The sequence below is a fragment of the Euprymna scolopes genome, chromosome 26, assembly GCF_053919585.1.
Source record: "Euprymna scolopes isolate OS-2025 chromosome 26, ASM5391958v1, whole genome shotgun sequence".
Lineage (NCBI taxonomy): Eukaryota > Metazoa > Mollusca > Cephalopoda > Sepiida > Sepiolidae > Euprymna > Euprymna scolopes.
The window spans coordinates 67,263,137-67,288,229 of record NC_136507.1 but is presented as its reverse complement, the minus strand read 5'-3'; the positions used below and the strand labels follow the sequence as shown (position 1 = coordinate 67,288,229).

The window sequence follows — 25,093 nt, the reverse complement described above, 5'->3', positions numbered from 1 at the left end:
GAAAGACTATGTAACAAAAATTAATCAAAACACAAAACCCAAAAAAGTATGGGAGATGGTCAGAAAAATAGCAGGAAAAAATACAAAGAACCCTATTAAACACCTTATATGCGACAACACAAAGATTACCGACAAACAAAATATCGCAAATAAATTAGCAGAACAATTCTCAATGAACTCATCATCAAAAAACCAAAATAAAAAATTCCAAGCTATAAAGAAAAATGAAGAAAAAATAAAAATAAACTTCAAATCAAAAAATGAAGAAAACTACAATCAATTATTCAACAGTGCAGAACTAGAGGAGGCAATAAACAAATCTCCCGATACAGCAGTCGGCCCCGACGAGATCCATTATCAATTCCTCAAAAAACTACCAAAACCATCACTGGACTACTTATTACAAATTTACAATGAGATATGGATAACTAACAACATTCCAAAAAACTGGAAGCAGGCAACAGTAATCCCAATACCCAAACCAAAAAAAGACCATACAAACCCAACAAACTACCGACCCATTGCACTAACTAGTTGTTTGTGCAAAACTTTTGAGAGAATGATTAACGAAAGGTTAAATTGGTACTTGGAAAGCAAAAATCTAATTACAGAAAGCCAGTCGGGTTTCAGGAAAAATAGAAGCCCCACCGATCACTTAATAAAACTGGAAACACGCATAAGAGAAGCATTTGCAAAAAAAGAACATCTAATAGCAATTTTTTTTGACATGCAAAAGGCGTATGACACCGCTTGGAAATACGGAATCCAAAAAGACCTGTATGAACTAGGACTTAGGGGTAGAATGCCAGAAATTATCAGAAATTTCTTAACAAATAGAAACTTCCAAGTACGGATGGACAACACTTATTCAGTCCAAAAAGATCAAGAAATGGGGGTCCCCCAAGGCAGTATCCTGTCTGTCACCCTCTTCAACATTAAAATAAACAATATCATAAAAAACATAGACCCAGGAATTGAAAACGCCCTATACGTGGACGACCTACTTATATACTACCAATCTAAATATATACAAACAGCCGAACGCAAACTACAACTCTGTCTGAATAAAATAAACAAATGGGCCATAGAAAATGGATTTACATTCTCAGAGGAAAAAACTAAATGCATCCACTTTTGCAAATTACGAAAATTCCACCACGACCCCAACCTGAAACTGGATAACAAGAACATCCCACTCACCGACCAACATAAATATTTAGGTATTATATTCGATAAAAAATTGAACTTTATACCGCATATAAAATATTTAAAAGCAAAATGCCAAAAGACAATGCAATTGATCAAAGTCCTAGCACACACCGATTGGGGTGCAGACAAAGTCACATTATTGAAATTATACCAAACTCTAATCAGATCTAAAATGGACTATGGATGCTTCATCTATGGAGCAGCAAGGAAGTCCTACATAAAAGAACTAAATACAATCCATCATCAAGGATTAAGATTAGCCTTGGGAGCATTTAGAACCTCTCCAGTAGAAAGCCTCTATATAGAGGCCCATGAGCCTCCACTGATTCTAAGACGACAAAAGTTAGCGCTACAATATTACCTAAAGCTGGTATCGTGTCCAACAAATCCTGCATACCAATGTACCCTCCACCCACAATACACACATCTCTTCAACAAGAAAGAAAATATCATCAAGCCCTACAGCCTCCGGATAAAAAACCTTCTCACAGAAGCCCAAATGGACATTACAAAAATACATAAATATAACAAATCAAAAACTCCACCCTGGATGATCAAACAACCACACATAATATTAAAATTAAATAAATATCCCAAAACGAAAACCCACCCATCAACCTTCCATGAAGAACTACTTATCATCCAGAATACATACAAAGAATATACACAAATTTACACTGACGGATCAAAAGATGGAGATAAAGTAGGATGCGCAGCCATCCACAAAAAAATAAAACTAAAGAAAAGGCTCCCAAACGAATCTTCTATTTTCAGCGCAGAAGCAACAGCCATAGATTTGGCACTGAATATAATAACCAATGATGACCATCAAAAATATATCATATTTACTGACTCACTTTCAATACTCATATCTCTAAAAGAAAAAAAAATGACAAACCCACTTATTACAAAATTGCTAAACAAAATAGATGCCATAACCATGAAAAAAAACATTATCTTTTGCTGGATACCAAGCCATATCGGCATATACATGAATGAACAAGCAGATAAGGCAGCAAAGGAAACTCTGCAACAAAACCACATAAGTGGAAAAATCCCCTATACAGACCTAAAGACTAAAATAAACACATTTTTGAAGAGAAAATGGCAAGAAAACTGGAGCTCATGCACCAAAAACAAACTATTCCAAATAACACCAAATATTGGAACGAGAAACACCAAAAAGTTAACAAGAAAGGAAGAGGTAGTAATGACCAGACTGCGAATAGGTCACATTCACATCACCCACTCACATCTACTAAAAGGGGAGGAGACACCAAACTGTATAACGTGTCAAGAACCCTACACAATACACCATATACTGACAAACTGCATTGACCTTGAACAAATCCGAACAAAGTATTACCAAGAAAAAAATCTGAAAACAATATTAAACAAGATTGATCCCCAAAAAATTATCAATTTTCTGAAAGAAACTAAAATATACTCAAAAATATAAGGAAAGACCCCCCCCCCAAAAAAAAAAGAAAAACCTTAAGAACAAACCAATATTTAACACAACATAACGAACCTTTCGGCATTAAATGACCCCAAAGTGGTTGATATGCCGTAAAACAGAACAAACAAACAAACACTGCCGAATATTCTTACTCTCTTTCTTTCACGCCCGCTTTCTTTATATCTTTTTTTATCTTTCTCACATTCCTCTATATTTCTATCTCTCTTTTTGTCTCTTTCTTTCTATTCCGCCTCTTTTTTCTTAATTTCTGTTTCTTTGTCTTCGTTTTCTCTCTCTCTCTCTCTCTCTCTCTCTCTCTCTCTCTCTCTCTCTCTCTCTCTCTCTCAGGTGCTAATGCATTGTATGAACCGGAAGTCGATAATTGTACATATTACGAACCGGATTTCTCATAAATGTTCGCTCGGGTTCAACCGGCAACTGACGTCGCCGTCAGAATAAGCTGAACACCGTTAAAACCGCTCAGAAACCCGTTCAAAATTTTTTTTTATTTTTTCATATAGCAATTTCAAGTTAAATTCAATTTTTACGATATTTCTGTTTATAAAATTGTTAGTTGAATAGACAGAATAGTTACAAAACAGTCTCCCCCTCCCATGTTAAAAATGGCTTTCTAAATAATAACGTTATTTTAGCACGGTAATATTTTGGCCTTCGGGGAAGGATGCTATACTTCACCTTTTACGGCCCCGGTCAGTGGAGAAGAAATCCTTCATGACTGAGAACATTTTTATTTTTGTTCCTATACATAGTTCTTCTTTTGGGGGGCTGGATTTTCCCCACATTAAAAACGACCTTGTGTCTAACTCGGCTCCCGTGGGGAGGCAAGTAAATAGGAACATAGATGCACAAGTGCCTGCTATTGTTGGTTCAGCCATATCGGACATTTACGAGAAATTCGGTTTGTAATATGCAACAGTAATGACTTCCGGTTCGTACAATGCACCAGTACCCTTTTTTTTCTAATCGTTCTTCTTTCTTTCTATTTCTCTTTCTTTTTCGCTATTTCTCTTTCTTTTTCATTTTTCTGTTCCCGTTTTTCGCTAGCCTCTTTCTTTACAGCCATTTCCCATTCTTTATTTGTTCTCTCCTTGTACCTTTCTTTCTGTTAATCTTTTTTCTTTTTACGTTCATCTTTTTTTTTTCCTTTTTTTTTACATACATTTGTATTCATTTCTTCCTATTTCCGTCTTACTTTCCCTTTTTTCATTTACTTTTTCTTTCTTTCTCATTTCCCCCCCCCCTCTCTCACCTTCCACGTCTGTTTCTCTCTCAATTCTGGTCGATTTCTGACGACCCACGTCCTCTAAAAACGCTTCACATTTCACTTCTCGTTTCACATAGAATTAAAACTCACTAATCACCGTTTTTATATTTTCCATCTCATCACGTTGGCACTAATTTTGGTAGATGCGTCCACGCACCTCTCTGTCTTTCCTCATCTCTCTCTCTCTCTCTATCTGTCTGTCACGCTTACGTTTACAAAACCATTTTCATTGCTAAATCCACACATGGAATGGACGCATCTTAACATGTTTATTTTTCCTTTTGCATCACCTTTATGTTCATCACTTTCCTTTTCCCCTTCCATTATCTATTTTGTCGTCAAACATGACACAATTATATATTAATACGACTAACCACAACCTTTTCTATAAATCTAATAAACCTGACAGAAGTGTTTTCTATATTTTTTTGTCCATCTCCTCCCTCTATTAGGTGTGTGATTCGTGTTAGTTTTCATTTATATCACGGACATGGAAAGGGATGGTGTGGCTTTTGTCTGTAAAAGGAACTTTAGGAAAAATTATTTTGTGGGATGTAAATTAAAGTTGAGGGATAACAGCTGGACAAGCAGTTCTGCCTTCTCGGTTGCCGTGCAATGGACGTCATAGTTGTTGATTACCTATTATTCATTACATTATACATCTTCTATAATATAAATCTCACCTGTCTGTTCAAATGCATGTATGTATGTATGTATGTATGTATGTATGTACTATTTACTATGCCTCCCTATGGTTCAGAGTTAGACACTAGGGTCGTTTTTTAACGTGGAGAAAAAGTATAAAAATAAAAAATTGTCTCAGTCGTGAAGGACTGATCCTCCACCGAAAGAGAACAAGAAATGGAAGTGCACCATCTGAAGAACAGATACTACACTTTGATCTTGACCAAAAGGCCAGGTATTTATTTGCTCCCCCACCGAGCAAATTAAGCACAAGGCCGATTTTTAAAGTGAGGAGTGAAGGGGAAATGGGGCCCAACTCCCCGGGGAGTAGTGGAGCTGGATAGTGACAATTGGTATGAAGGGTTGCCCCTACATTGACCAAGGTCTTATATGTGGGGTCGCCCCCACATATGGTCTTTGCTTGTAGTATCTGCCGGAACAGATGGTATTTATTTGCTCCCCCACCGAGCAAATTAGGCACAAGGCCAATTTTTAATGTGAGGAGTGAAAGGAGGGGGAAGGGAAAAAGGGGACCAGCTCCCGAGAGGTGGGAAATTGGAGCTGGTTAAAGGTCAGGTATGTGGGGTTGCCCCCACATCTGGTCTTTGCTTGCAGAATCTGCCGGAACAGATGGTATTTATTTGCTCCCCCACCGAGCAAATTAGGCACAAGGCCGATTTTTAATGTGAGGAGTGAAGGGGGAATGGGGACCAACTCCCCGGGGAGTAGGGGAGCTGGATAGTGACAATTGGTATGAAGGGTTGCCCCTACATTGACCAAGGTCTTATATGTAGGGTCGCCCCCACATATGGTCTTTGCTTGCAGTATCTGCCGGAACAGATGGTATTTATTTGCTCCCCCACCGAGCAAATTAGGCACAAGGCCGATTTTTAATGTGAGGAGTCAAGGGAGGGGGAAGGGAAAAAGGGGACCAGCTCCCGAGAGGTGGGAAATGGGAGCTGGTTAAAGGTCAAGCATGTGGGGTTGCCCCCACATCTGGTCTTTGCTAGTCATAGCTAGTCCTAGCTAGTCATAGCTTGCAGTATCTGCCGGATCTTGGCCCGAAGGCCACATGTATGTATGTGTGCATGCCTAAAACTTTCGACAGAGACGATGGATTTTCATGAGATCGGTATCGGACGACAAATATCTAAAAATTTGCCAAAAACATTAATTTCTTCACCCTTAACTGGGCACTTTTCTACAGGGAGGAGTCGCTTTTTCGCCGATATTTTCGAAAGTCATCCCCTCTTTTCGATTGACTAACATTAATTTAAACCTAGGTCGCTTCCGGTTTGGCGATGAGCGCAACACAAAGACGTCACTTTTTTCACGTTCTTTTCCTCCTTCTTGGTACGGGTGCGAACCTGCCTACTACCATTCACTACAACACACATCTCCAAACACCCGGGCAACGCCGGGCACCCAGGCTACTTTTCAAATAATCGCGAGTTCCTAATTTCTACGATTCAATGCGTTTTCCGGCCATTTCGGTATAGTTTCGGTTGGCTGCGTCTATTTCACTCTTACAATGATTCTAAGCTTTTATGAATGTTTGCCTCTTTGTATTCGACTTATAGCAGCTAAATCGGTTAAAGGCTTTATGCTTTTACGCAGTTGCAGCTATGCAAGTTGAAGTGGACCATTGAGGAGAGTTGGGCTTGCTGTAAAATTTCCGCGTGGGAATATGTGCTTTAATGCTTGCTTTGACCCATTCAGTTGTATCGTTTACCACAAAGAAAACATTTTCTTTAACCCTCATCATCTACATCATAATTCAGGGGATAATAATCTGAATTATGATGTAGATGATTAAAAAAATATTTACTGTTAATTTTAGTTAGTTTAAAAGGTAATTATACTATGATTATGGTCTTCAAACTTGAAAAATTACGAAGTTCAATAGTTAAACTACCACTGAGAATATTTGCATTTTAAAAACTTACCTTGGGGTTTGTATTACTGTACACATAGATTCGAAAAAGTTGTCAAAAAACAAATATATAACAAATAAATGTTATCAAAGGCAAGATAAGTTACTTTTCTACCGAACTGGATGTATTTTTCGTGTTTTTATTCAATGTAACATGTTTATTCAGCTCGTAAAACATGCAGTGTTTACCGATGTACTGGAAAATTCAAGATGGCGTCTGACTCTCTTTAACACGGTAAGTTTGGGAAAAGGTGTTATAAATAAAAAAAACTAGACAAAATACTATTAAAAACCCGCCGAATATATGTCAACCTATGTCACGGTAACATATATTGAGCGAGTTTTTAACAGTATTTTATCCAGTTTTTCTATTTATAACACCTTTTCCCAAACTTACCGTGTTAAAGAGAGAGTCAGACGCCATCTTGAATTTTCCAATACATCGGTAAACACTGTATTGTTTTCGAGCTGAATAAACATGTTACATTGAATAAAAACACGAAAAATATATCCAGTTTGGTAGAAAAGTAACTTATCTTGCCTTTGATAAAATTTATTTGTTATATATTTGTTTTTTGACAACTTTTTCGAATCTATGTGTACAGTAATACAAACCCCTAACCTTGATTATGAAAAAAGTTATGACAACAAACGAAATCCCCCACACACTCTGAGATGATTGCAGATGACAGAATGCTGAATGTAAGCAATGGACAGTTGCAATCTGGAGGTATCTGGCATCTACCCATATACTGAACCAATGCGTATAATGCGTGTTTGAATCAGATCCCACTTTATTTATGCTGCTATATTCATTTATTTTTCTACTGGACGAATTAGTTCAACCAGGTCATAAAAAGTTAAAGGTGCATCTCTAAAATCGTCTTCTATAAATCCACAATCAGCCTTTTTGAACCATCTAACCGTTTTGAGCAATAAAACTGCAGCTTTAGGTCGAGAGTTAGAAATGTCTCTTTGAGTCTATAATCATTTACTGATAAAATCAACTAAATTAAAGTGAATATTCTAGAGTTCACTTACCCTATTCCCTTATCAAACCTTTTGAAATGTTCAAATTTCTCTTCGCATCTATTTGCTAAACGTCTATATGACGCATCTCAAAGTTCGCAGTTAAGTATTAAAACACTTGTGACAAGATACTTTATTTTACTGGCACCGCCCTGATCCCAGTCGTTTTCTGATCATTGGTTATATATCCTTTTAAGTAAATGTTTTATTGTAGTTCTTTCTCAGCTTGAACTCCTTTAAGTCTAATGCATATTTCCCTTTGAAATCAATTCAGTCCATTTAAATCCATAGATAATTTGAAAGCTCATGATGTCCACACTATCTTTAAAATAGCTATTTTCAATGAATTATGATAAAAATGGCAACGGTAATAATGGTATAAGTCTATAAATATTTTTAGGCCATCATAAAAAAATATAGATTAATATCTCACAATGACTTTATGGAAATCTTGGATACAGCACATAGCGAAAACACATTTAGATTTCTTTCAAATTAAAAAAGAAATATCTATATTTAAAGGCGTCCCTCCCATTCTGTTTTTTAGGCGATTATGTGTGAATCAATTATTGTAGAAATAAAAGTAGTGGTTAGCATAACTTTAACGGAAAATTATCTTCATTTCCGGGGTATTATACCTTTTAGAGGAGATAATTAAATTTCTTACCACCGACCGGCAAAGTTATAAAACGAGAGGAATGTCTTTATTTTTTTATTACCACCCGGACTTAGTGTTAGTGGTAGTAGGAGGCATATGTTTATGACATTTCATACTTAACGCTGATCAGAAATATTAACATGGTCAATCGAATTGGTAATTGTATTGAAATGTGGAAAACTTGTGGAATCGTCACATCTATATATATAAAAGCGAAAATGTATGTTCGCTTTTTGTGTATGTCCAAGAAAGGCTTTTTTTCAGAGAAGAGGTCGGTCGCCTAACAACTTAATTAAAACTTTTTATATCATATGTAAATCGTAATATCTCAGAGTTAACAACGGACCTCGCCTGTCTATTTAATTTGCTCGACTTCGGGAAGATAAATATTCAACAGTTTTTGCTCGCCGCATGTAGGTTAGGCTTTTTCCTATAATGTTTCCCCCTACCCCCAACGTCTTGGGGGGGAGCATTCCCGCACTAAATGAAATGCTACCCCGCAGTCAAAAGTTGACCTCATTAAGTCATTAAAACGTGCACCTGCCAAATCCAAGTAATTAAATAAATTCAAACGTCTTTCCGTAAGCATCTCGCGGTGGCCCAATGGTTAAAACCGTTACACTCTTTTTTTACACACTTTAATTTACAACTTTGCCTCAAGGCTTCGGGTTCGATCCTCATACTTACCTGCCAAAACTTTTTTTTTTATTTTACCCCCCCCCCTGGAGTTTTGATTTACCCAAAACCACACATACCTCCAAACACCTGGGCAACGCCAGGTACCCCTCGCTAGTTACTAATAAAATTCGACCTTGTGTCTATCTCTGCCCTCGTGGGAAGGTAAGTAAATATCAATAACCATATAAATAGTTAACAACCAAGAAATAGAAAGCACAAAAAATTTGCAACAGATGCCTTATACAAACGCACTAGAATTTGATTATCAATCGACTTGTATAGATTTAACGTACTAAAACTGTTTTTATTTATTTTTTTCTGTTTTTAAGCTGTGTTTATAACACACGGGAAATAAATAGTTGCTTATCGTTTAATTGTAAGGGTCTTCATTCCTGAAAAATTGTAAAAAAAAAAAAAAAAAAAAACATACCACTAAACCTCAGATGTTTCTTGGATAGAGGGGGCAACTAGATTTTAGGGATAGTGGTAACTCCTCCAAACAGTAAAGCGACAAACAACTATTTGTTTTCCTTTTCACTCTGTGTATGCAAACCGCTTTGAAGAAAATTACATTTTGAAAACTAAATTCAGCACGTTAAAAATATACAAGTCGTTAGATAAGTCATTTTTTAGATGTCGATTTCTCGATTGTTACCTATTCTGCACTGTTATCAAGTCAGTAAATACTTGTTTTAAGGTATTTATTTGCTTCCCCACGAAAGCAAATTAGGCACAAGGCCATTTTTAATGTGGGGGAAAACCAGCTCCCTAAAAATAGGGTAAAATGGGGGCACTCTGGTTGTGACCAAAAATAATAATTGTCCCAGTATAGAGGGTTTCCCCTCCATTGACTGGTACAAATTATCTTAAGTGCAGCATCTGCAGAACAGATATTACACTTTGATCCCGGCCCGAAGGCCAGGAATATGAGGATTTAGCCCCTATTTAAAACTAGAAGTTAGAGGTCTTGCCCCCCCCCCTCTCTCCCCAAGAATAATCACAAAAAGAAGTCGATTTTATTTTCTTCAGAGTAAATACTTATTTTAATACATTAATTTTAGAATATAAGGGGGGGGGCTGAACCCGTATTTTGAAATAAACTGGAGATAACTGAGCCCAAGTTTTCCCACACTTCAGGACACTATGGAGCCCCTGAGTAAGACAAAGGTTTTTTTACGAAGCACTAACAATATAATTTCTAAAATAAATATGAAAAACATTTTCAGATTTTTTACACTAACGATAATGTTTGTAACGATTTTTTTTTTTTTTGTTTTTGATTAATCAAAACTTGTTGCACTTTGTTTGTTGTTAATTTATCTTTTAATTGTATTTTTCATGGACCATCCTGAAACTCTTTTCACCAGTAGTTATGGATCATATCTATTAAAAAAAAAGATCACTAATTAAATGTCTGCTGTCATTTAATGTTTCCATATGAAACAATTTGTCCTCTTTAAGAAATGGTTTCCAGGACCCCGTTGAGCCCACTTTGGGAAAACCTGACTTAGCCCACCTCTTTTAAAGAATTCTAATTTTCCGTTACAGAGTTTTCCATGTGCCATTTTTATTTGTTTCATTTTTACCTGTGACATTTTATCGAGCATCGCCAGTTTCGTCTAGTGTTCCTATTTACCATGCCTCCCCACCGGACAGAGTTAGACACCAGAGTCGTCTTTTAACGTGGAGGAAAGGAACAAAAATTAAAAATTGTCTCAGTCGTGAAGGACTTCTCCTCCACTGACAGAGAACAAGAAATTGAAGTGCAGCATCTGAAAAACAGATACTACACTTTGAGGTATTTATTTGCTCCCCCACTGAGCAAATTAGACACAAGGCCGATTTTTAAAGTGAGGAGTGAAGGTGAAATGGGGAACAACTCCCCGTGGAGTAGGGGAGCTGGATAGTGACAATTGGTATGAAGGGTTGCTCCTACATTGACCAAGGTCTTATATGTAGGGGAAACCCTACATATGGTCTTTGCTTGCAATCTGCCTGAACAGATGCTACACTTTGATCTTGGCCCAAGAGTCACTTTCGACTAGTGTTGACCTGCAAGTAACGATAACTACGTGGGGACTCCACACTACATAGAATTTAGGTCTCACCAGCGGATGAAATTTAAGGTTATACCCTGAACCTGAAACCTTAATTGAATAGATATTACAGAATTAAGTGAACTATTTGCATTACACCTGAATTGAAAGTTTTCTCCCCATAAAAAAAAAGATTTAACGTCAAACAAAAAAATACGAAATAACTGTCTCGTATATATTTTATCAGTACCAAAACGACAATGTCATTACCGCGAAAAGAAAAAAAAAATAAGTAAATGACTGTTTGAAAAGCTTGAGGTCAAGAAAGTCATCATCGATAACATCAGCCGGTGTGCGACTTGAAATTAGATGCTCTACGGATGAGGAAGCACTGTACTTGATGGCTCCTTCTTGCAATATTTCGACAAGTGTCAACAAGAAGTAAAAAAAGGGAAAGGTTTATATCGCCGAACGATCTGGTTTCGTTTATTATTCCAACGTATTAAAGCTCTGCTTGCGTTTCGTAGTGCCGAAACCCAATATCTATCGAAAACAATTTATTGCTTCTTTCGTTTTGCCAATTTTTATTTCATACTAGCGGCTGTGCCGCATCGGCAAACACAACGCTGAGTCAAACACAAAATCGAGTACACTCAACATCAAGTACACTCAACATCAAGTACACTCAACATCGTCTTACCATCAACGCTTACTTTGTGAACTCGGAGTATAGGAAATTCCCATATGCACTAAATAAAATCACTAAAAAAACAAAAATACCCTAACTAAGGGTAAGAATAATGAGTAAACGTTGGATAAAATGATGGTTAAAATTATTATGAACTTGCCAGGATTCGAACCTGGAATCTTATGATCCGTAGCCAGACGCGTTATCCATTGCGTCACAAGTTCTGTCCGTATGCCGAAAGATGTTACCGTGACTGTATACAGACATTTTCGTTGACATGGGCAGGAAACTTTTTGACAAAAAGGTTGACATGGGCAGGAAACTTTTTGACAAAAAGGTTGACATGGGCAGGAAACTTTTTGACAAAAAGGTTGACATGGGCAGGAAACTTTTTGACAAAAAGGTTGACATGGGCAGGTAACTTTTTCGACAAAAACGAAACGATCCCCAGCCCCTTTTTCGGGCTTTTTGTTGAGACTCGGCGTTGTTCGTTACGAACCATATATAAAAAGGACAATCTAGGGACTCATACCTTTCAGGCGAAAAAAAGAATTTTTTTTAATTCGGTGCATCCGTTCGAAAGTTTTATTGGTGTATATATATACACACACACACACATAAATAAATATATAAACATTTAGAATTTTATTAATAGTATAGATAAACAGTTTGAGATATATATATATATATAAACTTGGATTACCACCTTGTCGCGATGAAGGATCTAGAGCGTTTCAATGATCCCTAGAGCTATGCTGGTGGGAGCGAAAGCTCCTGGCAGAGCCAACCTTTGCCAGAAAGGTCAACGCATAGAAACCAGACAAAGAGTGATCTCTGACCCTCTAGGTTGGGCGTTGAGCATAGGGCTAACGACCCTTTCTCGTAAACCAAGTACGTTACGGAAACGACAACAAAGCGAACCCTTACTTCATCGTTTTGGGTGCATTCTGAGTCGAGTGAAACTCGTATGAACGCTGGTGGCCAAAGCCGAGTGGACGTTAACAGCAGGGTGAGGGAGGACCTTAAGATAGGAAGGCCGAGAGCAACTTGGGGAAGAACGATGGAAAGGGAGAGGAAAGCTATGCAACATTCTTGAGGTTCACTGGCTAGGCTGGCTCAGGATAGACGGAGGTGGAGGGGATTTGTTGCTGCCCAACATACCACTGAGTGTAATGGTTGATGATGATAAAAAAATTTGATGGCCCTTTAACAACGAAAAGCAATGTTGTATTTCTGCTGCGTTTAAAAGAATGGCGATACGCGGATATCTATTATAATAAAGTCGTAGTCCCATCTGTTTGTTTGTTTGTTTGTTTGTTTGTTCTCAAATTGATCAATATGTACAAAAGCTATACTGTTTCAGAAATAAATTTTCATACTGAAAATGGTCCTGGATATGACCTTAAACTATATTCGATGATGAGGCCCCAGCTTGTGGGCTTTGGGGGGGGGGGGAGAGCCACCCCTTAATTGCCATTACTCCCTGATCTACTCTGACCCGGAGTGGTAGTATCTGTTAAAGTCCCAACTATGGGTTGAATAGAAACCAACTAAAAAAAAAAAAAACAAATATGTTCTATTACAACCTTTTTTTTAAATCACTGGATTCGGCAATAAATAACCTGAAAAGGGTTGATATGCCGTAAAATAAAAGCAACCAACCAAAAAATCATACTGAAAACGAACACACTTTTATTCCAGCATGATTTCTATAAATACTATTCATTCAAAGGTAATCTCATTTTCATATTACATTAAAGAAAATATATTTTAATGATTAGTTTCACGTTCTAATTATTTGAGGTAATAGAATTGTTTCAATTGTTCTATTTAGAAATATCATTTAAATTTGATTTAATTTATTTTTAATTTAATTTATTTTTAATTATCAATATTTGACACCAGTTGCTTTTAACCCAGAAGTAAGTTTATTTGTTTAAGCTATGAGAGTTATTTCCCCTTTTAATCTATAAGAGTTGTTTCCCGTTTGATTTTCATTTTATGCTTCCCTAAATTCAACAAGTGATCCACCTTCAAGAAAAATCGTAACAAGTTAGGATATTCTGTGTCTTATGTATGTAACTAAAGCCTCGCGTATATAACGAGTATAAAAATATAACAATATATTTTTATTCTCGGCGATAATTATGGGTGGTTGTAAGGAGGAAAATGTACGGACGGGAATTCGACGGGTTGATTCATCTCGGATCCAAATCCTTAATAAAATACAATGACCTTTTCAGTTACTATATAAGCATTTGTGACCACCTGAAACTTCATTTTGGGGGCGGTATAATCACTGCAGCCACAATCCAAAGGCGTTTTATTTGGCCATTGTCGTTTCACTGGATTGATCTGCCTATCCTACCTTGACAGAATGCAAGATAGACTTCGTGGCCTGGTGGTGGATGCCCTTTTCTCTTCCCTGCGGCCTCTCTCCCACGGGGAGAGGCGTTGCAAGCCTGTCGTTGTTTTATCGTTATTTCCATGGCGGGTGCTCGTCTGAGCTCCAATCTCTGGTCCCCCCTCGCCAATCTTTCATGATAAACATCCGTCTACCTGAAACCACTGTCATTAATTTTCCCCACTCTTTATCTGTGCCTAAATCAAAACGTAGATTCCATGAACAAAGCTTCTTTCCTAGAAGTGCATGCCAGTGGAACTCTCTTCCGTTTGCCTGTTTCGCACCTGACTACAACTTGGATGTCTTAAAGTCCAACATAAACAAATTCCTGATGAACCGCCCCCTTAAGTAAGACACTTTATCAGATCTTATTCCAATGATTACTGTACACGCAATAACCCTTATCCCTGAGTGGCTTCCGGGCCTTGATAAGTGGTGACTTCCTTGTAAAAAAAAGAATCTGACTTTGATTACACCTGCGTAACCTTTTGACGAAAATGCCATTTTATACATTTAACTCATCTTATTTTTGACAATTGATCAAGTTTGTTGTTTCTTCACACACATGCCTGTGTTAATTTTGATAATTTTTATTTAAATGACCTTTTGGTATATTTGATACTTATTTTATTGTGTAGATCTAGTCGTGTAGATTCGGTGATGAACCCTCCTGATAGACGACATAGATGAGAGATGAAATAAAATTTATTGTTCTTACAGGTGCACGCTTTTATCAAAATAATATTTCGGTACATACGGACTAGGTATTAAGCAATATGCCACGTTCATAATTTTTTTATTTCAATGACTTCTTGATACATTTGATAATTATTTTTTTGCTTTTTACATTTGTCGCCAGGTGTACGTTTTTATTAAAATGATTTCTTGGTGAACACGTAATAGATATCCAGCACAAATATCTGTTTTAAGCGTTTCATAGATTATTTGCATGATGTGGCCAAATATTTCGTTACAATTACTTTTAAAGAATTCGCTGTGTCTTTATATATTAAAATATTGATTTGTTTCTATCTTATTCAGTATGGAAACCGAATTCCTCTACCGCCTCCTAAACCAGAGGTAAGTACCGTTTCATTTCTACTCAAGCTTAGCGACATTTTATTTTTCAATTTCATTTCCTACAGATTTGTTATAGATATTTTTAGTCTAAACTGTTAGTTATAAAAAAAATGATTGTAGCAGTGTCTAACACTGATTTATTTGAACTGGTTATTTATTTGTTTCCCACGAAACAAAATTTGACACAAGGTCGATTTAATGTGGGAGATAACCAGCTCCCCCCAAAAGGGGATTCTGGCTAAACTAAAATTGCCTTAGTATATAAGGGTTTCCCCCCTCCATTGACTGAGGACAATTAATTTGAGTTCAGTATCTGTGCAGACACCACACTTCAGTGACCAGCCCAGTACGAGTACTGGGTGATTTATTGTGACTGATTTTTAAATAGAAAAATATCTGTATGAATTAAAGCTGTATTTAACAACAAAACGAAGTATTGGAAATGAAATAAATAAATGGTGAAAAAAAAAGTATTAGGGTTGTAAACAAAAAAAAAATGGATGTTTATTAGTTACATGATTGGACACAATAATCAGCATCGGATAATTGTACCTATTTACTATGCCTCCCCACGGGACAGAGTTAGAGACCAGGGTCGTTTTTTTAACGTGGAGAAAAGGTACAAAAATAAAAATTGTCTCAGTCGTGAAGGATTTCTCCTCCGCCGAAAGAGAATAAGAAAATGAAGTGCAGCATCTGAAGAACAGATACTACACTTTGATCTTGACCAAAAGGCCAAGTTAATTGTAGCCAATAATAATTGTAGACTACATTGATTTCCATGTGTTTTGTTTTCACTTTTTTTTTCAACTGTCTTATCTTATCGTAGCTGGAGATGGGGAATCCTACCAGATGCCATACATTCCAACCGATAGACCTTTTTAAGATTCTAACTGTCCCTTCAAGTGCAATTGTTTGAATCTCTCTTGCATTTGGTTCACAGGATATATTTACCTGTTAGTTCTTTTTCATCAATTCAGTTGCTTCTATTATTACTGGAATGATGAAGATCTTCCTAAGATTCCAGTTTCTTTTCATGTCGTACATCTTGGTATTTTATTATTTTCCCCCCTCTTAACTCTGTACTGGGTGAGTTATTGTGACTGATTTTTTTTTAATGTTTTTCTAACTTCGAATTTATATTATTGCACTCTTTTTTGTCAGTTATCTTTTTTTTTTTTTGCATTAAAAATGATAATCTACTAACTGTAACAAAAACTTAGAAATATATACAAGATTTACACAGATTTTTGCAATACAACGTTATTGAAAACAAAAACAAAATACAACCTAAACTACATAATTACAAGCAAAACATCGCACATGCAATTAAATTACCGATTTTTTTTTTAATTCATTGTACATTAAAAATATTCATAAATGTTGGATTGTTTTTAGATAGAATTTTTTTTTCATTTAAAAATTATTATTTAAATAAAACTAATCTGTTTTCTGTAAAACTCACTAATCCAATGTTAAGGCAAACTATGTTATATATATATATATATATATATATATATATATATATATATATATATACTAGCAGGGAAGTCCGACGTTGTCTAGGATTAAAATATGATCAACGAATATTCCACCCTCCTCATTGTCATTAAAACTCGTTAAATCGGCCTGAAGGAAGGTTCACATGCCTCCATGCAATAACTTAGTCCAAAATATGTTATTCTACGTTGCACTCTAGAGAATCTACTGTTTCTTTTATAAAATTATTTCATATAAACTTCTTTCCAGTTAACGAAAAAAAATATTAAGAAATTTACGTGCAGGATTTGAACCTACCGACCACGTCAGGAAAAAAAACACGTAAATTTTCAAGACTTATAAAATTCTTTGCTGTTAATGAAAAAAAAATTAAGAAATTTACATGCAGAGTTTGTACCTACAGACAACGGCATACAAAATAAATATGCTATCAACTTACCCAAAGTAGAATTTTCACGGCCCGTTGTTCCATCATTATTGCTAAGCGACGACATGGAAAAAAATTACTTTACCGATGATGATAATGATGATGATGATGGATAAATTAAAATTACGGTTTCGACTATCGATTTTTCATTGGAAGTATTCTGAGATAAAACTTAACTAAGATCACTCATAGACTTATGCACTAAAGTTCTGTAAATTTTAAAGAAAATCTGTTCGGCCGTTTCAAAGTCTATAAGGAACGAACTCACCCACAGAGACAAAGTTGCATTTATATATATATATATATATATATATATATATATATATATATATATATATATATACTAGCATTTGAGCCCGGCGTTGCCTGGGTGTATGGAGGTGTATGTTGAGCAAAAAAAAAAAAAAGCGGTCAATTTTTTTAACTTTGACCCCTATTATGTCCCCTTAACAGTTATTGTTTTGGGCTCAAATCAAGTTATTAAGTTAGATCCATGTCCAAGGAATCTATATAAAAAAATTCAAGTGTTTAGACCCAAAATTGTCGGAGGAGTTTGGTAGAGTTCTCAAATGTCAAATCGTTGAACTTTGGCCGAAAACCGATCACATCGATTTTCCCAAATCTTAGTACACTGTATATCAAATTTCGAGTCTGTAGACTGAAAATTGACAGATTTATTGCGTAGGGAAATGTACAGAAACGCACACACAGACACGTTTACTTTTATTTATATATATATATATATATATATATATATATATATATATATATATATCGCATGTATAATATAACATTGTCTTTGTGACCTTCACAGAAAACAGACTTCATTTATTTAAATTGCGAAGTGTATCTTACTTGAATGATGACATATGTAATCGTGCTCACCGACCTGAATTTTATATTACCATGATATTTTTTAATTTCATAGTTTTTATTTTAAATAAAATAAAGTAAAAAATATCTTTGCTGCTTAGCAAATGTTGTCATTTCAGCACTTGTTATCTCCCTTTTTTAATTGGGCCAAATTTAACGGGAAATGGAGAGTAAACGGATATACAAACAGTGACTGCAGTTAATTTTATGATTTAAAAATGTCAACGTTTTAATCGGCTTAACCGCAATTAATTTATAAATTCATGTTTTACTTAAGTTTAATATTGCTTCCAATCTACTTTAATCGTGTAGTTTTATTGGTTTAGTAAACATGCTTGTTTTTATTATTTTCAGTGTTTTGTTTTGTTATTTTAATTTTTTTCTACTTTAATTTTTGGTCTTAATGTTCTTTCTGTATTTATTTTTATGGTTATATGTTTATATTTTTAATATTTTTATATTTTTAATTTTTGTGTTATTTCAAATATTTTTTGTTACTTTTAAGTTTTGTATTTTTAATATTTTGCAATTTTCATTTTTTTTTAATAATTTTACTTAAAAATTGTTTCTTTCCGGTATTCATTTTTTTACTGCTTATTTTTTTATATTTTTATTTTATTTATATATTTTTAAAGTTTTTATATTTTTAATTTTGCATTATTTCACATATTTATTCGTTATTTTTAATTCTTTTAATTTTAATATTTTGCAATTTCCAATTTTTTTTATTTTTACTTTTTTTTTGTTCTATTTCTGTTTTTTATAATTTTACATTTTATTTTGTATTTTTAATTATTTCTTTTTAAATATTTCTTTCCTTTCTATTTTCTTTTTTCTATTCTTGTTTGAAATTAGTTTTGAAGCGCATCTGTTGAAAATTTGTTGCCATTTCACTGTGAAATGATTACAATGCATTTTGTTTTTTAATGTTTGGCTTTTCCAACATTGTGTTACATCTTTTGCTTTCCATTTGCAAGGCAAAATGAAATATTCATTGATATTAAATGATTAAATTCTCATTTAATTAATTTTCTTTTTGTTCCTGCCATTAAAAATATTAATGACACGCTCTTTTCTCTGCGTTGAATACTGATTTGTCATTTCCTGATGTTGTAGGCGTTTAAACTTGAGAGGCACACGCGGATGGTAAATGCTTTGGTTTTTTGGATTTATTATATATATATATATATATATATATATATATATATATATATATATACTTTCCAGTATTGTGATGCGAAAACATTGATACGAGTGCACGAACGAGACAAATGCTTACTTTTGACCGCTAGGTCACTTTCAAAAAAAACTTTGCCAGAACTCTATAGTCAAACATTTTTTCACCCAACCCTCCAAAGCGCGTTCATTCATATTTTTCTCCGATTTTGGAGATTCCCCTCCCAATATTATCTTCATCCTCTTTAATCCTCAACATCTCTTTTACAAGCTCTCTGATCCTCAACATCTCGTCTTACAACTCTCTCATCCTCAACATCTCGTCTTACAACTCTCTCATCCTCAACATCTCGTCTTACAACTCTCTCATCCTCAACATCTCGTTTTACAACTCTCTCATCCTCAACATCTTGTCTTACAACTCTCTCATCCTCAACATCTCGTCTTACAACTCTCTCATCCTCAACATCTTGTCTTACAACTCTCTCATCCTCAACATCTTGTCTTACAACTCTCTCATCCTCAACATCTTGTCTTACAACTCTCTCATCCTCAACATCTTGTCTTACAACTCTCTCATCCTCAACATCTTGTCTTACAACTCTCTCATCCTCAACATCTTGTCTTACAACTCTCTCATCCTCAACATCTTGTCTTACAACTCTCTCATCCTCAACATCTTGTCTTACAACTCTCTCATCCTCAACATCCTGTCTTACAACTCTCTCATCCTCAACATCTTGTCTTGCATCCCCCAAATCTCGTCTTCAATCTCTGTCATCCTCAACATCTCGTTTAAAATCTCTCTGGTCCTCAACATCTCGTCTTATAACTTTCTCATCCTCGAATCTTGTCTTCAACCTCTCTCATCTTAAAAATCTCGTCTTCAATCTTACTATCCTCAAAATCTCATCTTCAACCTCTCTCATCCTCAACATCTCGTCTTCAAACTCTCTTATCGTCAACATTACATCTTCAACCTCTATCACCCTCAACATCTCGTCTTCAACCTCTCTCATCCTCAACTTCTCGTCTTCAACCTCTCTCATCCTCAGCATCTCGTCTTCAAACTCTCTTATCGTCAACATCTCGTCTTCAACCTCTCTTATCCTCAACAATTCTTCTTCAAACTTTCTCATCCTCGACATTACATCTTCAACCTCTCTCATCTTCAAAATCTCGTTCTCAACCTCTCTCATCCTCACAATCTTGTCTTCAAACTCTTTCATCTTCAAAATTTCGTCTTCAATCTTACTCATCCTCAAAATCTCGTCTTCAATCTTACTCATCCTCAAAATCTCGTCTTCAATCTTATTCATTCTAAAAAACGTCTTCAACCTCTCTTATCCTCAACAATTCTTCTTCAAACTTTCTCATCCTCGACATTACATCTTCAACCTCTCTCATCTTCAAAATCTCGTTCTCAACCTCTCTCATCCTCACAATCTTGTCTTCAAACTCTTTCATCTTCAAAATTTCGTCTTCAATCTTACTCATCCTCAAAATCTCGTCTTCAATCTTACTCATCCTCAAAATCTCGTCTTCAATCTTATTCATTCTAAAAAACGTCTTCAACCTCTCTTATCCTCAACAATTCTTCTTCAAACTTTCTCATCCTCGACATTACATCTTCAACCTCTCTCATCTTCAAAATCTCGTTCTCAACCTCTCTCATCCTCACAATCTTGTCTTCAAACTCTTTCATCTTCAAAATTTCGTCTTCAATCTTACTCATCCTCAAAATCTCGTCTTCAATCTTACTCATCCTCAAAATCTCGTCTTCAATCTTATTCATTCTAAAAAACGTCTTCAACCTCTCTTATCCTCAACATCTCGTCCGCAACCTATCTTATCCTCAACATCTCGTCCTCAACCTTTGTCATACTAAAAATCTCGTCTTTAACCTCTCTCATCCTTAACATCTCGTCCTCAACCTCTTTCATCCTCAACATCTCGCCTTAAACCTCTCTCATCCTCAACATCTCATCTTTCACCTCTAACTTTCTCGTTCTTTTATAACGCTTATACATTAACACATTTAATACACCAGCCAGCATATGGGGCATCATATCACTAGACTGAAAAATCCTTCCGAGTTGTCAATGAAGCCACTACGTCATTCAATCGATCAAAAGTGAAACAAATTGATTGCTCTAGAAAAGCCATAGTCTACGAAATTCCTTCTAGTCAATATAAGCCGAATAAACTATAATCTATTTTTAACAGTTGAGTTGCCACTTATCAAAGCCTGGAGGACACTCGAAGATAACGGTTAATGAGTGTAAGGTGGTCGGTAAGATAACAGCATAATGGTCGGTAAATTTCGTAGGATTTTATTAGAGTACAAAATAACGAAACCCCGTTTAAATTAGACTTGAAAATGGGCATGTTGAAGTCAAATGGAAATTAGATCGGCAGTATACAGTTCCAAAGACGAACAGATCTAAGATTAAACTTTGTTCATGAAATTTGTTTTAGGTGCTATGATCTCTTATATAAAGTTTAGTAAGTGTATATTTCTATATAGTTGCATGTATTGAAGTTGTTTATAAACTAGTTAACCAATTATTATGAATTTGGGGAAAGAGCTGCTAGATGTAAGTGGACCATGTTCAGTTTTATGCAAAGGAGGTAAAAAGATGGTAAAAAGCTCTTCGTAAAACGTCAGATACTTCCGACTTTGTTAATCTTGTGCAATACGTATTCGGCATCAATTAATAAATTTTCACTAAATTTCATTGTAGGTGGAATTTTAAAGCCCACGACTTCTCATTTGAAAATTTAAGTATTTCAAATTTCGTTCATAGTCATTTTATTAATAGTCAAGAGAAAAAACTTCAACAAGATTACCTGATTTTCAATTCCTTATTAAAACATCATAAGCCTTATAGATGAAACATCAAAATCATGGGATGGATTTTTATCAGAGTTCGAATAAGGATTCTAGACACAAGGTTTCATGGCATTTCATTTTAATTTCCGTAATTAAACAAAAAATTGTGCAACTTTGTTCTCGTTGATGAATGGACTCGTATTGGGAGGAATATTCTTCTCATATATATATATATAGTAGCTTATTTCAGTCTTGACAAACTATGGATACCCACTGCAAGGGTGTCTACGTGTGAAATTTTTGTGGGAAGAGTTGCGCAATCTCTAACCACACCACTCCTGAGTCGACGCTGTAAAATGCCAGTGGCAAGTGGAGGTTTAGGAAGGCTGGAGACAATGCCGAGATAAGCGGAGAGCACATACAGCGCCTAGATTTCCCAAATGAACATCCAGGCTCAACGGTGCTTAAATTCGCCGATCTTACGGTGTGTCAACGTGAATATATCGTGTGTGTGTGTATATATATATATATATACATACATGGAGGTTACCAGTTATCAGGGCCCGGAAGCCACTCGGGGATAATAGTTATTGCGTGTACAGTAATCAATGGGATAGTATCGGAGTAATCGTTAGTATTGGAAATTTGATAAAGTGTCTTACTTAAGAGGGCGGTTCATCAAGAATTTGTTTATATTGGACTTGCAGACATCCAAGTTGTAGTCAGGTGGGAAACAGACAAACGGAAGAGTTCTGCGGGCGTGCACTTCTATGAAAGAAGCTTTGTTCATGGAATCTACGTTTTGATTTAGGCACAGAAAAAGAGTGGGGAAAATTAATGGCAGTGGTTTCAGGTAGACGGGTGTTTATCGTGAAAGATTGGCAAGGGGGGACCAGAGATTTGAGCTCAGACGAGTACTTGCCATGAAAATAACGATAAAACAAAGACAGGCTCGTAACGTCTCTTCTGTGGGAGAGAGGTTGCAGGGAAGAGAAAAAGACATCCCCACTAAACCACGAAGTCTATTTTGTACTTTGTCAAGACAGGATAGGCTGTTTTTAGCAGCTCCTGCCCAGATGTGGCAGCAGTACTCAATCCTTGGACGTACTTGGCTTTTATACAGATAGAGAATTGCATCAGTAGTGAGATATCATGTGGAGCGGTAGAAGGAGCTCACCATTTTCCCAGCGACCTTGGCAACAGACTTGGTGTACGTGTTCAATTTCAAAACGGGAGTAAAAGTCAAATCCAGAAGCTTGTCAAAACATGGAGCCTCCCCTAGACGAGCGCCATCCATTTCGATTGATGTCAGATGGGAATCAGAGCGTTGATGATGTAAAGATAGGAGCTTGATTGTGGATGCATTAAAAGTAACCAGCCACCTCTTCCCCCCACTGTACCACCCGCTCAAGAACAGAGGAGAGAGAATCAGAGAGAATTTTGTCATTTACGGCCTTTGATGTGTTGCCATAGATTGTTGTGTCATCAGCATAGATGTCAACGAATGATTTAAGTATGTGATTTGGGAGATCATTGATGTAGATCAGGAAGAGAGTTGGGCCCAGGATTGACCCCTGAGGGGCACCAGAATTAATACTGTGGGCCTCTGATTTCTGCCCATCAACCACTACTCTTGTGAACCTATCAGAGAGAAATGATTTAATAATTGAGAAAACATTTCCAGTTATATCGTAGCTGGAAATCTTGTGAAGTATGCCCTTATGCCATACCTTATCGAAGGCCTTTGATATGTCAAGAGCAATTGCCCTAGAAAGGAAGCCTTTGTCGAAAAATTTACTAATCCTATGAAATATAACCGTTAGCATATCTGCTGTAGATCTAGCAGAACGGAAACCATATTGCATGTCACTAAGAAGGTTATTTCTGCTGAGGTGGTTGACTACTTCTCTATTTGATATGGATTCCAGCAGCTTACTCATGACACACAGAAGACTTATTAGTCTGTACTGAGAGGGAGATGACTTATCACCTGAATTCTTAAATATATAATGTCAGCATTAAACAATGCAACATGAAACGCAACGTATATGGGGCATCCATGAGTAAATCTGTAAACATGGCGTTCTAATGTCCTTTCTTCTAAATAGCAAGTTCAATAGTGCAAAGTTAAGACACCGGGCATACTAGTCATAGGCAGAAATGGCATGTTGTCCGGAATGCACTCTATAACAGCCAGGATCGTCATATAACGAAAAAAAAAACTTTCGGTGATATGGTTCGTCATATAATGAAAAAGCTTTATGTGGTTAAGAATCATAGGCCGCTATTTCTATTCATATGTATGCGCGTTTCAGACAACCACTTTATTATAAACATTATTCTGATATTACCTATTAATCATCCTTTCTTCTACAGCATTGAAATATATCCTGGCACTTATATATATATTATTTTTAAAATATAATAATAATAATATATATATATATATATATGTATATATATATATATATATATATATATATATATATATATATATATATATGTATATATATATATATATATATATCGCTCCCCATGTGGGGGGGTACCAAATTGGTTAAAGGGAAAATTATTGCCAACTCGCATTCACGTAAAAATGCACTTTCGTGAATAATTGAATTCATTCAAAACACATCGCTAAAACCAAAACAAACATCTCTCTCTCTCTCTCTCTCTCTCTCTATATATATATATATATATATATATATATATATACACATTTTCAAATTAACCATTTCTCCGATAATTTCTAACTTCGCAAGGGAAACCAACTTGTTACAATTTCTTTATAAAGGCTAAAGTGGTTCAAGTAATTATGATCAACATTTTCTGTTTTCCTTCTTTATTCTCTACTTATTATCATTTTTTTCGTTTCTTTTCTTTATTTATGTCCATCTTTCCTGGGTGTCTCCTTACTTTCCACTCTCCATATTTTCTCTCTACAATCACCAAACTACCATCCTCATCCTCGTTTCTCTTTCCATCCTCTCGCATCCCTAACAACCCCACCCGCCCCTCACCTTAACCATAAACGCTTTTTCATAATCATTTCATTGACTAGAGTTCTTGCGGCGTTTTTTTTTTTTTTTTAGTATTTGTCACGTGACTAAATTTAGAGTGCGTCAATCATTGCTATGGCAA

At 35.7% G+C, this 25,093-nt stretch overlaps 1 protein-coding gene across 8 annotated transcripts in view; it reads left to right on the top strand.

The window, feature by feature from the left end:
* Positions 1–25,093, top strand: part of LOC145248141 (uncharacterized) — a 568,735-nt gene that overhangs the window by 508,738 nt on the left and 34,904 nt on the right. For 4 of the 8 annotated variants that reach the window (XM_080109956.1, XM_080109954.1, XM_080109958.1 and 1 more), the window contains 2 exons: positions 15,105–15,143; positions 19,060–19,089. In XM_080109956.1, the coding sequence (XP_079966082.1) occupies positions 15,105–15,143; positions 19,060–19,089 (69 nt within the window). The remainder of the gene's footprint in view (positions 1–15,104; positions 15,144–19,059; positions 19,090–25,093) is intronic. The other 4 variants (XM_080109960.1, XM_080109957.1, XM_080109961.1 and 1 more) reach the window with 1 other exon arrangement.